Genomic DNA, 15,772 nt, shown 5'->3' on the forward strand with positions numbered 1-15,772 from the left:
ATACGAATCTTTTATGTTATTTAATGTAAAATGTAAGCTTTAATAAAATTAATTTCTTAGGTCTATCTTTTTGTTTAGATGGTTACAAACCTACACTGTTTCTCACTTAAAAATATAAAACAATTTTTTTCTTATATTTTAATGATTTAAGAATTATGAGATGAAACTTAGATGTATTTAACTCAAAAATATTCTTTTAAATCTAAACTACGTTCATCTTTACTTTTATTATTTGTAAACTCTCTTTATTTCCTTTTATAATTTGCACGTCAGCTGTGATAGAATTTTATAAAGATGTGTAAATAAAAGAATTGTTTATTAATCGTGTAGGACGGTACCGACAATATATCTAAATATTGTTATATTTTAACTTAGGTAAACTTTTACACGGCCCTCTTGAGTTTATGTTCTATTACCACTAATTAATCAAGACGTAAGTTTTCCGAAAATTATTAATAAAAAAAGAAATAAATAGATATACATATATCAGTAAAAATATCTGAAGTAAAATAATTTTGTCAATGATATAAACCTTCGAGTACACATGCCATTGTATACGAAGTTTGTTAATTAATTTTATTTGGTATTGGAATAAGCATGAAAGGTTTATTTAACATCTTGATTAAGAATTTGCTCATAATGCTCATAATGTAATTTCATTAGTTTATAATATCACATCATCATCTAAATAAATATAGGTGCACATAACACATTTCAATGTATAATTATTTGTCACTATTATTTAATTTATTTAACACTAATATGCCGTAAGTGATCACTGGTAATCAATGTGTGTTGCCAGTGATGACTTGCGGCAATGAAAAGGTTTCTCGCTTCGAGCCTCATTGGCAAGCTCCCAGTCGCTCAACGAGCCATGGAGGGGGGCGTGCTCGGGATTACCCTACGAAACCGAATCATGAATAAGGAGATCATTACACGAACTAAAATAACCCACATAACACAGCGGAATAGCAAGTTGTAGTACACTGGCAAGCGCGGCCAAGACTTCAGTATATAAAACATTATTCAACATTTTCGTCTTGTCGACGAGTGAATTTGACTTGGATATCTCTTGGTCACGTTTTGCGTTCAAACTAACAAAAAAGCGTCACGATCTGATAAAGTAAAGGTTGAGTGTATGGATAAATTCGTCGGAAATGAGGGCGACGGTTGTTAACGAATTAGGAATGGTTTCATGATTCACAACTAATGTATTTTTAAGGGTAACGGAGCTGCGTTTTACTATACAGTAATTTATGATTATTTTTCTAAACATTATTATACTAATATACCCAAATATCCGATTATATTTTAAGTATGCATTAGGTGTTCCTTCTTTTAAGCCTTGCCTCACATGCATATAGTATATCGATGGGAAACGTTTTTTTTTTTATTTTATACAATGAATATTTTTGCTAGTTGCCTTACTTTTAATAATCAATAGACTTTACTAGTGTTTAAACAATTGTCTGTGTACTTAAACTGAACATTATTATTTAATACCTTTTTAATAATAAATTAATTAAATACGAACAATACTTTGAAACATTTTTGTATATTTGATTATAAATGTTTTGTCATAAATGTTCTTACAGACGAAAACAACATTTTTTTATTATTCATAACATTTATTACTTTATTAGTTTAATACATTAATAAAACCATTTAAAAAATATTCGTTTCATAACAAGATCGGGTGGATGAAGCTTTATGACCCGGCGTATAGTCCAGCTGAAGGGACCATTCTTGATTATTGAACATGTTGTTGATGGGCTTAACTACCTACTCGAGAATGGTTTCTTGATACACTTGTGCCGATGTTTGAAACCTTTTTCACGAAGATTTGACTAAGTCACTACTTCATACCTAACACCCCTCCAAACCATCACGAGTATCATCATCATTAAAGTCTGATAGTGCCCACGTTGTACTCTATTGAATAATTAGAAAGCTTCTTCAGAGCTTTCAGCATAAATACGGTCTTTTTGTTTTTTAAAATATTACTCAATTTTAAAAAAATTCTCATCCGTGTACAAGATTTCCTGTGATCTCCCTTTGCGTGCCGCTTAATTAGTTGTTTTTATTTTACCTCCCCATTATTTTATAAATTAATAGTAAATAAATGACCAGCACGTCGTTACAGAGTGTATTATTGTACAACTCTAAGTCAAACATTACATCAATTAATAAATTTTAAATTGTCAGGCATGTGTAAATTATACAGGAACCACACATTCCTCTAAAAATAATCTTTTAAAAAACATTACTTCAGATCATAGACCTAAAATATGGATGAATTTTACTACCTAATTTTAAAGAGGGTTAATACCTTATAATTTTCCCTAATTAAAACGCAAAGAGTATATTGTGAATGTACAACGAAAGAAAGTTAATATTAAATCATTAATACTTATGCAAAACATTAAAATTATTATATATCGAGGGCGCATGATTTCTTTTCACAGTTTTTTTAAAAATATTACTTTACTAATATAATACGTATAATTATTATACATTATATATCAATACACGTATTTGGTAGTTTTACTATCTCGTGGGGTTTGTTAAATGATGACAAACGATTTTTGAGGACTTGGGAACGTTTATATAAGAGCAAGAGCCACGGAAATGTAATTTATCGTGAAATAATTTTTACTGTGAATATTTTAAATCGTTCTTTGATAATGGCCACAGTGTATTTGTATTCCAAAATAAAACATTAGTTATTCAGATACTTTAAAATGTATTATTATGAAATAGACCTGTATGTACGTAAGTTTAGTAATGATAGGTATACGGATACTACAAAGCTACTGTCAGTTCTCTAGCAGTGAATACGTTATTACGAAACAGTACAAAAAAACAACGTAAAACTGAGACGTCGCTTCGGACGCTTCCAATGCATCTAGCTACCTCCTGACAGCTCGCGCCAACTAATTATAAAAATTAATAGTGTTTGCAATTGCAAAACTCTTCCGTCGATTTTTTGCTCATCACAGTCGCTATTTTAAAGCGTATAAAACATTGAGTAGGTATGCGATGAAGGAACAAAACATGCTGCTCGTGCCTTCAATCTATTGATTGCAATAGATGAAAATACTATACGACATACAGAATGAATCACATAACAAAAAAACTAAAGACTACAAAGAAAACGATGTGATACAGTTCTTTATAATGTAGTGTTCGTAAAAAAGTAATTAGCTCTAAGACAACGAAAACACATCATGAGTGATGTGCAGAATTTTTTATTCCAAATCAGAGTACACTTTCGAATTTATTAAGTTAGGCTAGCCGCTGTCTATTAAATATTTTTAAAAATTTAAAACATTTAAACAGGGTACAATTAATAAAAAAAGTTTCGCTTTATTAAAGTATTCATTAAAATCCTTTAAATACAAACCTAAAAATATTAGGTGTATTGCAAGAAATTACCAGAAATTGTTAATTTGCCTTGTTTGTCTGCATATTATAGTAATAGATCTAGAATATTTTAGTTATATATTAGGGGGACCGGAAAGCAATGTCGCTTTCTTGAGTTAAATTCAAACTAGTATATTATAATAAGTTTTTATTTCTAATCAACAATATACTCACCTTCGTTAACAACAACCTTTTCATCAAGCGATCTAGTTTACAAATTTTCAATGCCGTAGCAAAAAAGTAAAAATCAATCGGTTTTTCTGTATAATATGTCGACAGAAATGACATTACTTTCCGGTCCCCTAATTACACGAATAGGTAAAATAACAATTCAGTTCTAGTCAAAAGCATGCACACATCTTAATATTTCATATTTTTTCAATTAGTTTTAAACGTGATAAAACGAATATTACTTCTGCATTCGATATTCTGTTGTTGTTATACTACAGCACCTGTCGGCACACATAGTAAAAAAAGAGGGATGATTTTATGTTCAGATATAACGAGGAGGCTAGATTTTAATCGTAATAAAACCTTGCAGAGACTTTAAACTGGCTAAAGCGCGAACCACGTTTCTGACGCTTTACGACTCTGCCATACATAAGTACATATTTTAAATTTTTGTATGTATGTGAAGATCTGAATAGTAATAGTTTAAGGAACGATGATAGTTTATTAAAAACTGTAGCTCTAGCTAAACTCTAGCTTGTGAATTATATATAAACAGCACTGTTCGTAAACAATAGGAAAAACAAACTTCAAAACTTTCATATAATAAAACCGAATATTTAAATAGTTTAGTTGCGAGATCAAATCAACAATGAGGAGAGTTTTACTCATCTGAAGTGGCAGTGGGCGGGGCACATCGCTCGCGCAACCCATCACTCGGTTTTCGAGTGGTGACCACGAGCTAATAGACGCGGCGTGGATAGGAAATCATAGTTATAGTCCCGGGAATTTGCTGAAAGTGGGTAGTGAAAGAACGTTAATCGTGGCGATCTTTGAAAGCCTATACCTTGAAGTATGCGTCTGCTGTTAAGAATAAGAACAACATTATTTAAACATGAAATCAATCGATCCGGGTGTATAGCAATTCACATTTTCTGTTCGAATTTGTGTCCAAAAAAATAACAAATTCATAAGTTTATACCAGTGATGAAATATATACGCACTTAACTATTCTAAGCATTGAATTAATATAAACGAACGGATTTTTTTAAGGAACCCACCATCTGACAGTTTATCAGATAATGAAGTATTTTTGGATAGTAATAATTTTATTTCGCATCTGAAAAAAAAAGCCATTTTGTGATACGAATATATCTATCTTTTAATTTGCTTACAATTGTTAATATATATATCCTATAATAATCACTTGACAATTGTAGGCCTATTAAATTTATTTTTAGGATTTCGAAACCTGCGTGCTCAGTGGAGATCGCGAATGTCGATATATAGAAGGTGAGACTCACGAGGGCATCGGCGATCACCGTCGCCAGACACTTTTCTTCTGCGGACACGAACCCCAGTGCACGTACGTACCTAACAATATTGTAATTACATCTTACAAACATAACTTATTTACAGTTGCCATGTTACATCCGAATATAAATATTAACTATTCATGACAGAAAAAGTGGTCACTTACAACGCTTCTGAACTTTTCTGTATAGTAATATCCTAGTATATATATATATATATATATATATATGCTAGTATAGATCCTCTATGGTAATATCAACATATCTTACGTAACAAATAAAATTATAGGCCACCTATCTCAGAACTCTGTCACTAAATAAATTAATCGCCTTCTGTTGTTGAAAATTTGAAACACTATTCCGTTATTTTCATCAATACAAATAACTGCCATCTACCGGCAGTATGCTGACAATATAATATACTAAATTTTCAATGATTGTCCGGTAATATCCGGAATATCTTGATCCATCTCCACAAGCTTTACCTTAAAAGCAGATAAATTAATAATGTACTAATTTAAATTAATAATATACCGACTTACTTTCAAAACGTTTGTAAAATTACGATGAAACAACATTTTTCAGGCCATTCAACAGCAAGGAGTCGTTGCAGCGCGCTAAGAGGGTAGTGGAGCAGCAATACGCGGTGGTGGGCGTGCTGGAAGATATGAACGCCACATTGCTCGCCTTCGAGCGCTATATACCGCGTTTTTTCCAGGGAGCTTTACAACTTTATTGGGGTACAAAACACTTTAAATAACAATTGATTAAAGATAGCTTAGTGAACTTTATTATGAATTATTAGATGGAAAACAAGGTTGCGAATCGTGCTACTTCTATAGGTGGCAGTTAAGTGCTTCTTTACTTGTAAATACCATGCACAGTAAATTTCTCTTGTCGAAGAAGGTAACTGTTTAACTTAGTATTTACTTTGCTTTTACTCTACATTTAAGGCAGCATTACAATTTTTAAATTTAAAAAGTATCTAAAAATAACCATTTACTTGAAGGCATTTATAAAATCCAAGTTTTCAAAAAAAGTTTAACATTTGCTTATATTTAAATATATCAAAGTATATATTTTAATAAACAAAATTATTCAAGATCTACTCAGCTTTCTATCGTCAATATTTCATCAATAAGAAAACTATCTGTACTTATCATAATAATAAATTTTCAGAAGAGCTGAATACGTTCAACCGCATCAACAGGAACGCCTTCAAGCCTCCAGTGTCCGAGGCTGTGAAGCAAATTGTTCGCGCAAACTTCACAAGAGAGATAGAATTTTATGAATTCTGCAAACAACGACTTTATACCCAACTTCGCGCCTTAAGGGACCCTAATATCGCCCTGTCTCTACCCACAGCCATGAACAAACAATTACGAACGGATTTCAATGATAACTATTTAAAGACGTAGATATATTATTGTTTCTCCGCGTTAGCGATAAGACTGTTCAATGAAATGCAACTAAATCTCTAAAAGCTTTTGGTTTATTTTATAAGATAAATGTAAATTTTTCGTGTATTTCCCATAATGTTAATGAATTAATGGAATTTTGAATGTTATAAATGTCATTGACTTCCATATTTGATTATAAGAGGCTTAGATTCTTATACATTAGTTAAGTTTATGTAATGTAAATCGGCCAAAAAACTAACATCTAGTTTAAGTAAAATTAAAATGTAAAACTCTAATTTGAAATTTCCTTTCGGATAAAATATTTTGTTTTACTACAAACTGATTAATTTATACAAAAAGATATATTTAAGTTTCTTTTATTATTTTTAAAGATATCTTATCATAAAGCAACTAATTCGTGATTTAAAAACTAATCGCGGGATCAAATCTGTTCAATATGTTTAATAGCTGTAATGAAATCTAAGATCATTTGTTTAGCTTTACCTGTGTCAGATTTACTCGTAATAATATCGCTTTAATACTGAAATCAAATTATACTTTTCAAAGTTTTTTTCGAAGTACAGGCACAACACGAAAATCTGAAGTACAAGTTCCATAGGAATTGTCTCAAAGAATATTCTTGATGAAATGGGATTAAAATGCCATACAAATACAGCACAAGGAAGCGTACACGTTGATGGCAATGTGCATATGACATAGTCAGTCGATGACAGTAAAATTTATATATACTTTTATGTAATTTATAACAACGTTCTTGTAATTTTATGTTATTAACTAAGTTGAAAATTCCTATTATCCGATGGTAAAGATAATAATAGCCAATGCTTGGAATATGTGAAAACGTGTTCGCAAAAACGTATACGTTAGTCGATGTTTGGACCATAAAAGAGAAATTTATCTTTCAAAAGGTTACGCCCCAGACCTGTCCTCGATAAGATATTTGTCCTGAATGTCAATTATTGTATATTTTTATGTCACTATGTTAAGTATCATGTTATTTATTTACAATATCATCCAATAATTGTGATATGTTTAGCCTTATTTAATTTTAAGTGACTTGGCTTATGTACATTAAAGAGAAGCATACACATGTTTTTTTCTCATTTACCAATCCTTGTAAGAATTCTAAATAAAATGCGTTTCAATAAAACAGCATGCTTTGAGGATATAATTTAATAATGTAGGTAATTATTAATAAAACAGATGTCAAAGTATAACAATAAAACTCTATAGAAAGACATTATCGCATCACTATATTGTAAAATTAATATGGCCACAATTTAGGATTCAGGTACATACAAAATAATTAAAGCGAAATAGTAATAAATATTGCTGCCAGCTTAAACGTAATAATTAAATTTTATAATTTCTACTAGTCTTGTTGAATCGTTAAAATCTCAAATCACAAAACAATTATTATCATTTATTTCTTAGGAAGAGTCATGATATAGTTCAATAAATATAAAAATAGAAAATATAAATATATCTATTTTTAACATCAATGTAAAACAGTTCAGTAAAACTATTCCTACAAATATTGCTTACTATCATAACGTGTGCAGGATTCTTATTTTATTTAATACCTGGCTAATATTTACAAATTTTAATTTTCGTTTAATGAAAAATTTAACAAACTACCAGTAATAAGTTCGTATAAGTAATGAATTATATTCGCATTATTAATTATAATAATTAATATATTCATGTCATCTACTCTTCATTTCTTGTTGTATTAGATTATAACTAAATGATGATTCGTTTAAAACTAATTATATAATACGGCTAATAGTTTGTAAAGAATATTAAAATATTAATATCATTCAGAATTCAAATCTCTATGTACAAAAATTCCTTAAACAACAACATACTTTCTCAATCATAACATTATTATGTTTTATTTATATAAGATTATTGTTCTCGTGTTCGCTAAGTTATGAAATAATAGAGAATATTGAATAACCAGACAGATCGAAACTGCTAATGGCACTCCAAACGAGGTGATTCCTCGTTTCTGTAAACCCTACAGCTACTCTAAATTATATCACAAAAACGCTTTACATTTTAAGCCTCATAAAATTAGGACGCCACGTTTTACCTCTCTTAGAAATTGATCGTTTTTCAACAGGCACAAGGGATCATCATCATTCAACTCGGCCTATGGCCTGAGGACATGCTTGCTTCGCCGGACCCGCCGGACTTCGCTTCACGGATCGTGCGACATCGCTCTCAAAGTAAGGCTACCACCCCAAATTTAAATTTTAGAGCGTCAATAAAATGAAGGATGCCAGTCAACAGTAGGATGAAGCACTGCCGGCGTTGGGGACATTGGTGCTGTTGCACCCAAAGCTAAACAATCAAAACAATAATTGGCCCCACTATTACTATCCCAAAACTGTTGACCTTTACACTGAAATCTAACAGCGAGTTCTAACCTCTGGCCCGAGGTTATGCATGGTGCGTATAAAATGAATTGAAAGCGATCTGAATATCCATCACAAGAACCCTGGACATATGTCGCCTGTAGGTCAGTGTATGTCTTCCACCGATTCATAGTGTAGCGAATGTGAACAGTTTTATGGAAATCTAAATTCCGTACACGCACTGATCCACAAACCGTGACATGAACACCGTCACAAACTCGGGCACTTTCTAGACATACATGCATCTTTTCTAACTTCTCGGTGACGTCGCGAGGCAACTGAAATAAGGGGACCAGAGTTAGAGCACCAAGTCTAGGAGGTGGTCGGGCCGGTGGAGAATTTTGCATATCGCAACCGGTGAGATCATCGTAGGCGGACTTTGGAATGACTGGGATTTCATCCATAAAAGTCTTAACATCTGCTAAATCGAGACCCAATACATCTGCAAAGCGCACAATCTTTTTTCGTCCAGGTGTTCCGGGTGGTGTTTTACCAGTCTTTAAGGAAGAGCACCGACGAACGCGCTGTGGACGATCGTCTTCTATTTCCTCATCTTCTTTACTTTCCGTATTTAATAATTTAGGGTCAATTTCAGAAGTAGGAGATATGTCGTTCTGCACAGCCGGTTCGCTAGAAATTATTTCTGGCATATCAATATTACTAGCGGTTGTTACATCGATATCAGTGGCCTCTAGATGTATTTCGTCTTCAAGATCCTCATCTGTGATTGACAAATTCTCCAAACTTTCAGTAACATTTTTTTCCAGAGATTTTTCAGTCAAAGTAACATCATCATGTATTTCGGATGGCTCACTCTTCGCAGACTCGAATTCGGAATCACTGTCTAGAATTGTTGAATGGTTCAATGGTGAGCTAAATCGTTCGGATTCCACATTTATTGAAGGACGAATTGCACAGTCAATCTCATCGTGACTATTTTGACGAGCACAACCTTCAAAACTTATGGGTGAATAAAGTGGTTTATCAACATGGCCATTTTCTCGTGGGACTGGTTGGTGTTTCACTGGTGAACATTCCATGTAAAAGGTCGTGGGAAATTTAAACCCATTCTTGTTTTTATCTGTCTGTTTGGATATTAGCCTCTTGTGTTCTTTGGGTGCAGCATCAGAATCGATGTCGTGAAATCGTTGTTCTGTGTCTTCAGAAACAGATCGTTTTGGATATGCCCCATCGTATTCGTCAATAGGACTTGAAGGACTCTCACACTCTAGTTCGAAATCATAAAACGTGTCTAAGTCTCTCTGTGCTGAAGTGGTAGCTTTGTGTGTCGAAGTTGGATCTCGTGTCAACCAACTGCTCTCACAGTCATCTTGCCCAGCACCAAGATTCTTAAGGCGAGAGTGCAGGTCTCTTGCGAAAGCCGCGGCGCGTCCACGACAGGACATGGGCAGCAGCGACGTAAGACCGCATTGCGCCCCTGTGCCGGCGCGATCACTGCCCATCTGCGTCTGAAAGATTTAAAAAAATATTTTTAAACACAATTTTTATTAAAAATTCCTAATAGATTCAATTTCATTTTTGATAATGACATTTCATATAAAAATATGTGAAAAAATTCACAGACGTAAAAATGCATTAACCGCATTTATAAATAAGAAGTTATATTCTTAACGTAATTTTATTTTTACTCCTAATTATATGATAAAAATCAGTAAGGGTCATTTCATTTCAGTAGCATCTCGCCAACAATACAAATACATTTAAATTGTTTATTGGTGACTATCGTGACATCAAAGTTTAATGTCAAAAGTGAATGACCTAGATAAGACTTGAAAATTACACGACTTCGCTACGACCAGGCACTGCTGTTGCGATGTAATTCATAAAAATGATAACAGTTCAAAATTTAAGAACCGAAGAAATAAACCAATATTTAAAACATTTTTAATAATTTCTTATTTTTTACAAGATTAAAAATTTATGATCAAAAAATAGAGTTAATGCCAAAATTATCATTCAAACAATGATTCGTAACAATTTTATAGAAAGACACCGATTTCATTTGGTACATACACACCGGGGCTTAATTAACGCAATAAAATGTATACAGCTATCAGACTTGCAGTTTAATAAGCGCAAATGCGGTCAGATGCAGTTTGTATGCACTCAATATTGTTATGAATAAGGCGGCTTTATTACTGGTAAGTAAAAACAAAAACGGTTTACAACATGTTACTTTTACTCTGTCGTCGCAAACCCAAATTCTGTAATTGCAGGGACCGTATTTCTATCTGCACCACAACCTCTCCAAGGAGCTTCGAACACGCTCTCTAGCTTCAGGACTACGGGTTGACAATAAGACTAGCAAAATTTAAAATCCTTTACAGCCAATTAAGAACAAACCGCCCTCGTCGAAGAGCTCGGCTTATACATAAATTACAGATAGAAGCGTCACCGCTTTCTAATGTAGTATTAATATTAGCCAGGCAATAGAACGGACCAACAATGTTCAGCCCTCTCGGGCGCTCTTGAGTCAGAATGCTAAATGTAACAGAGATCCATCGGAATTTACAACAAATATATCAATAGATATCAATTTATAAAAATTATTCTATTTCATTATTAAAAAGTTTATTCGTTATAAAAATGAAAGTAGTTAAATTTCTTACTTTTAAATAGTTTCATTTCCCGTGAAATTTTTAGGTCGTCTTAAAGGTCACCTCAGTCTATTAAAAATGTCTGTATGTAAATTGTGAGCGTGCACTTGGAACCGGCCGTCAGTCTGACCTTTGAGTAGTAAGTGTGTAAATGATATATTTAAATGTATTTATAATAACAAGTAATAAGATATCACTATCGATTTTACCATATTACTTGATACAGCAAAAGGCCCTATTTTAGGTATTTATTTTATTACAAAAGACATTACCGTAATAACGCAGACTATTTAAAATTGACTTATTAAGCAAAAAAAAAAGAGTTCTTATACATAGTATCTAAAGTATGGATTGAATAATTAATAATAAACACTTGGGCTATTTTCGTCGCAAAGTAATAAATTTCGTTTCTCTTGGGATCACAAAAACGTAAACATGTTGATAAGACGTTCAAATTCTTGTTTTAAAACGATGATAATTTCGCCCACACGTGATATGCGCTTTTACTTACTTATCACAGCTGCATTTGTGTGCAATGTAAACTCCACGATATTCATACGAATATTATTGATTTGAAAATACGAATTTATATGTAATATATCTTTAAGTCTGTTTCAGAAGCATCGACTTACAATTGTTATTAAAATTATCGACCGGGGACTCTAAAGCGTTAGCGTTCGAGTTTTTGTCTACAACTGACTAGGTTTTTACACTGCTTTCTCCTTAAAAGTAACCACGTAATGATAATTCCTTCAAAGGTAAAGAAACTTTATCAAGTCACTTTTTGAATCTATTCTTGAGTTGAAAATTTATGTATGAAACTCAGTTTTAAAATATATGTATATACGCAATCAATGGGTTTATGGTTTAATTTCTTCTTTACTAGAAAAGTTAATTAAAACTTAAAAAATAATTGCATTTTTAATTTTTGTTGTTTTCGTTAATTACCTTTTAAACGTTTTATGACATTGACGAAAATTGAGCTTAATTGAAACGATCCCACAACTGGTGGACTTGCATGTAACATGTCAATCCTATTTAAAGGTTTATTTACGAAAAGGAAAACGAAATTTTTGAGGAGAACAAAAAGTACTTTTCACTTTGATGTAATCTACATAACAAGAACCATAAAACAAAGAATTTTGCTAAACAATATTTTTTGTGGTGATCTACATGTGGGCCTATCGCCTTCAGTAATTACGTCCTATGAAATATTCCAACCTGAACACAAAAATGTCAATAAAAGATTTTTTAGCCACAGACAAAGGCGTTGTAATATCACCTACCATACCTAAACGTCCTCTTACAAAAATGCCATTAAAATAAAAACATGCGTTTATGTTTCTGTTTACCATATAACTTAGTTAGTAATATTACTGGACCAACGAGACAACTTACCTTTTGTATGTGGTTTGCGAATGGTATTACTTGTGATTTTGTATCTTAAAACTTTAAATACCAACGTTTATAGTGTTCGTGCGTTTTTGTATATTTCCTAATGATTTTTTAATTAGTGTTCAAAGGTTACATAAATATTATAAGGTATTATATTCATAAATATTAAAAGTATGTAAAGATTATTTATGGCAACATTTGTTTAAAATTAAGCGGTTTGAAGTTAGATCGAGTTGATAATGGAAATATAACCACATGTAACCATATAAATTTCATATGTATATATGCGACGCAAAGTTAAATTATCTCACTGTTAATTTTTGTTTTCAAATCATAATTACTGTCTCGACAGATTTAACTGCCCGTTACAGGCTTTTTGCAATGTAATAGGACAAATAAAAATATGTTTTAATGCTCGAATCATAAATTAAGACATTATACTCGTAACTTACTGTATTGATTAACCAATACAGTAAGTTATATTGTCTTTTGCGCGAAATTCACAGCGAACTACCAAATGCATGAAGTTCAAAGCAAAGGAAAAATATTATAGCCATTTTGTTTTCTAAAATTTGGCCAAATGCTGAGCAATTCTCTATTATTTTATCAAAAAAAAAACGTCTCCAAGGTATTGCCAAATTAATAATAAACATGAAAGAAATTTGTAGCCTTTCTAAGGTTATGGTGTGACCAAACGAAATGAGGATTCACTTTTGCATGTGTGTTTGGTTATAGCTAAAAAAGCTTTAAAGCGGTAAATAAAGAGCTTAACTGCTGTCAAATATATATATGGGACACCATATCTAAATATCAATAATTTCCGAAATAATAAATAAAGTAGTATGATAACATAGAAAGAAAGAGAGCATTTTTAAAATTCGAATGTCTACGTTTTAAAATTAAATAATTGTTTTCTACCTAATAGAAAATTAATTTAATTTTATCCAAAAGAAGTAAATGGAATATTTAATAGTAAGCATTATAAACTCGAATCAAATCGTTAATTCAATTTCAAGAAAATCAAAGAATTTCTTTAAAAGTGTGATGTGCTCTTACTAGTTATGCATGTGCTTGAAAAAGTACGAAACTGCTCACGTCACGTGAATTGTCTTCGTTGCCAAATACAATATTCATCACTAAACGAGGTCGTTTGCACACTAAAATAGATGAAAGCTGTATTAAATGCGAATACCGTAATATAAATGCCCTTGTTGATTCAATCCAAGAAGTTTATTGAGGAATTTCCAAATGATGAAATTCGAACGATGTGTCTCGATCATCGGACTATTTTTATTATAGCATGACTCGCTTACGGAAAATATATTGCTTTGACAATAACATTTATCGTTAAGAGAAATTTGAGGATCACTACATAGTTAAAAAAAATTAATACAAAAGTTGAATAAAAACTATTTCACCATAATTAATGTAAATAAAACAGAAAAGCACAAATTCAATACAGCACCGATATACAAACAGTTATAGCTTAACATACCTAATTGAGTTATCAAAGAAGGGCGCAACGGAGTACCGTGTTCGCATCTAGCGTGGTACGATCGGGCTTCTTGCATATAGCTACAGCATTTTCCACGTACTTATTATTTTTTAATATTACTGTTCTTATTAAATGAATAATGTTGTAAAAATATATTCAAAATAAAAATATTAAGATATAATATTTTTCAGCAGGGTTGTTTGAGAAGTAACAACGATTAAAGTTTTCATATAAAGTAAAACATAAAATTTTATGGAAGAAAAACTATATTTTATGAGATTTTTATAACGATATAACACCGATACTCGATAATTCAGATTCAGTACTTCGATAAACTGCATTTACTTAATTTGACTCACTCTTCAACTTGATTCAGAATGTTAGTAAGGTTGTTTATACAAAAGAGGTAATCTGTGAGTAGATCAGTAAGGTTAAAATATAAACAGGTATGTGTAGCCTTAATAATAAAATAACAACTGATAGGGGACGGAAGGACCTTCCCAATAAATGTTGTTCAATTGACTCTAATGTTATTATTCAATCGTAGCGGCGGTCAGCGCTCTGAGCCTGTCGAAGCACGCCAATCGTTGCCACCAGTAAATAATGCTCAAGTGACGTCTAATAATGTACTATTACGACCTGATTGCAGCCGCCCATATTTCAGCATTACACGCTGAACTCGAAGTCGACAAGCCTTTCGTCGGGTCATTCCAGTCTGTTGTTGTTTGTCACTGTATTTTGTTTTTTTTAATATTTCATAAAGATAAATAACCTCTTTATTAATAATTACAACAATGTTTACTAACAAAGCGGTAACTTGTTATTATATAACTTAATCGATTGAAAGCTGTAAACATCCCTAATGTTTTTAACGGTCCACCAATATCGAAGGTGAAAAGTACAAACAGAACAGAGAGCACTGACGATAACCTAAAACAAAGTATGTCAATAAACAAAGTTTTTTTTATATAATTATATGCCAAAGACGTGTAGGTAATTTCGATTTTGCTGACCTCGCGCTTGAAAAATTAAGATTCAACATCCATTCCCCAAGGAAGGTATTTTTATCACGTATATGTCAAAATAACATAAAGTATACAAACTTATAATTTGTATGAAGACTCTTAAGGAAAAACGTCATTAACGAGCATCGAGACAAAAAATTTTGATTTTAACAACATATTTTTATATTAATATCTTGGTTCCATGTATTTTAGATTCCTTTCCTCAAATATTAATATTTTTTCTTTTACTGTAATTGGGTTACATTTTCGTATGACGTATATGTCTCGTTACATAAGCTACACAGATAAATATAAATTAAAAGATTTAACCAAGCAAACATATTACAGCAGTTTGTTACAAATAACCTCAATTACAAAATAGGTTACGTCAGAAAACTTGGAAGAACGTGATACCATTCGTGTGGGCTGCTCTAATAACCTGATCTCCTGATCATGCAATTCAATACGCACAGCAATAAATTTCATATTTCGTACATAACTCTTTGTATTGTGAT

At 31.8% G+C, this 15,772-nt stretch overlaps 2 protein-coding genes across 4 annotated transcripts in view; one reads left to right on the forward strand and one right to left on the reverse strand.

Moving 5' to 3' along the window:
• pip (heparan sulfate 2-O-sulfotransferase pipe) overlaps positions 1-6,450 on the forward strand; it is a 64,649-nt gene extending 58,199 nt beyond the window's left edge. Inside the window, exons 8-10 of the mRNA XM_068762350.1 lie at positions 4,833-4,957; positions 5,490-5,644; positions 6,084-6,450. Coding sequence (XP_068618451.1) covers positions 4,833-4,957; positions 5,490-5,644; positions 6,084-6,322 — 519 coding nt within the window. The 3' untranslated portion in view covers positions 6,323-6,450. The remainder of the gene's footprint in view (positions 1-4,832; positions 4,958-5,489; positions 5,645-6,083) is intronic.
• A 1,066-nt stretch (positions 6,451-7,516) lies between these two features.
• Gbs-76A (Glycogen binding subunit 76A) overlaps positions 7,517-15,772 on the reverse strand; it is a 51,598-nt gene continuing 43,342 nt past the window's right edge. For all 3 annotated transcript variants that reach the window (XM_068762174.1, XM_068762175.1, XM_068762172.1), the window contains exon 2: positions 7,517-10,214. In XM_068762174.1, the coding sequence (XP_068618275.1) occupies positions 8,592-10,214 (1,623 nt within the window). In that variant the 3' untranslated portion in view covers positions 7,517-8,591. The remainder of the gene's footprint in view (positions 10,215-15,772) is intronic.

This window comes from Battus philenor, unplaced genomic scaffold (genome assembly GCF_028537555.1).
Source record: "Battus philenor isolate CCGP_79_NKW_IND1 unplaced genomic scaffold, ilBatPhil1.0.hap1 SCAF_16, whole genome shotgun sequence".
NCBI classification, from domain to species: Eukaryota; Metazoa; Arthropoda; class Insecta; order Lepidoptera; family Papilionidae; genus Battus; species Battus philenor.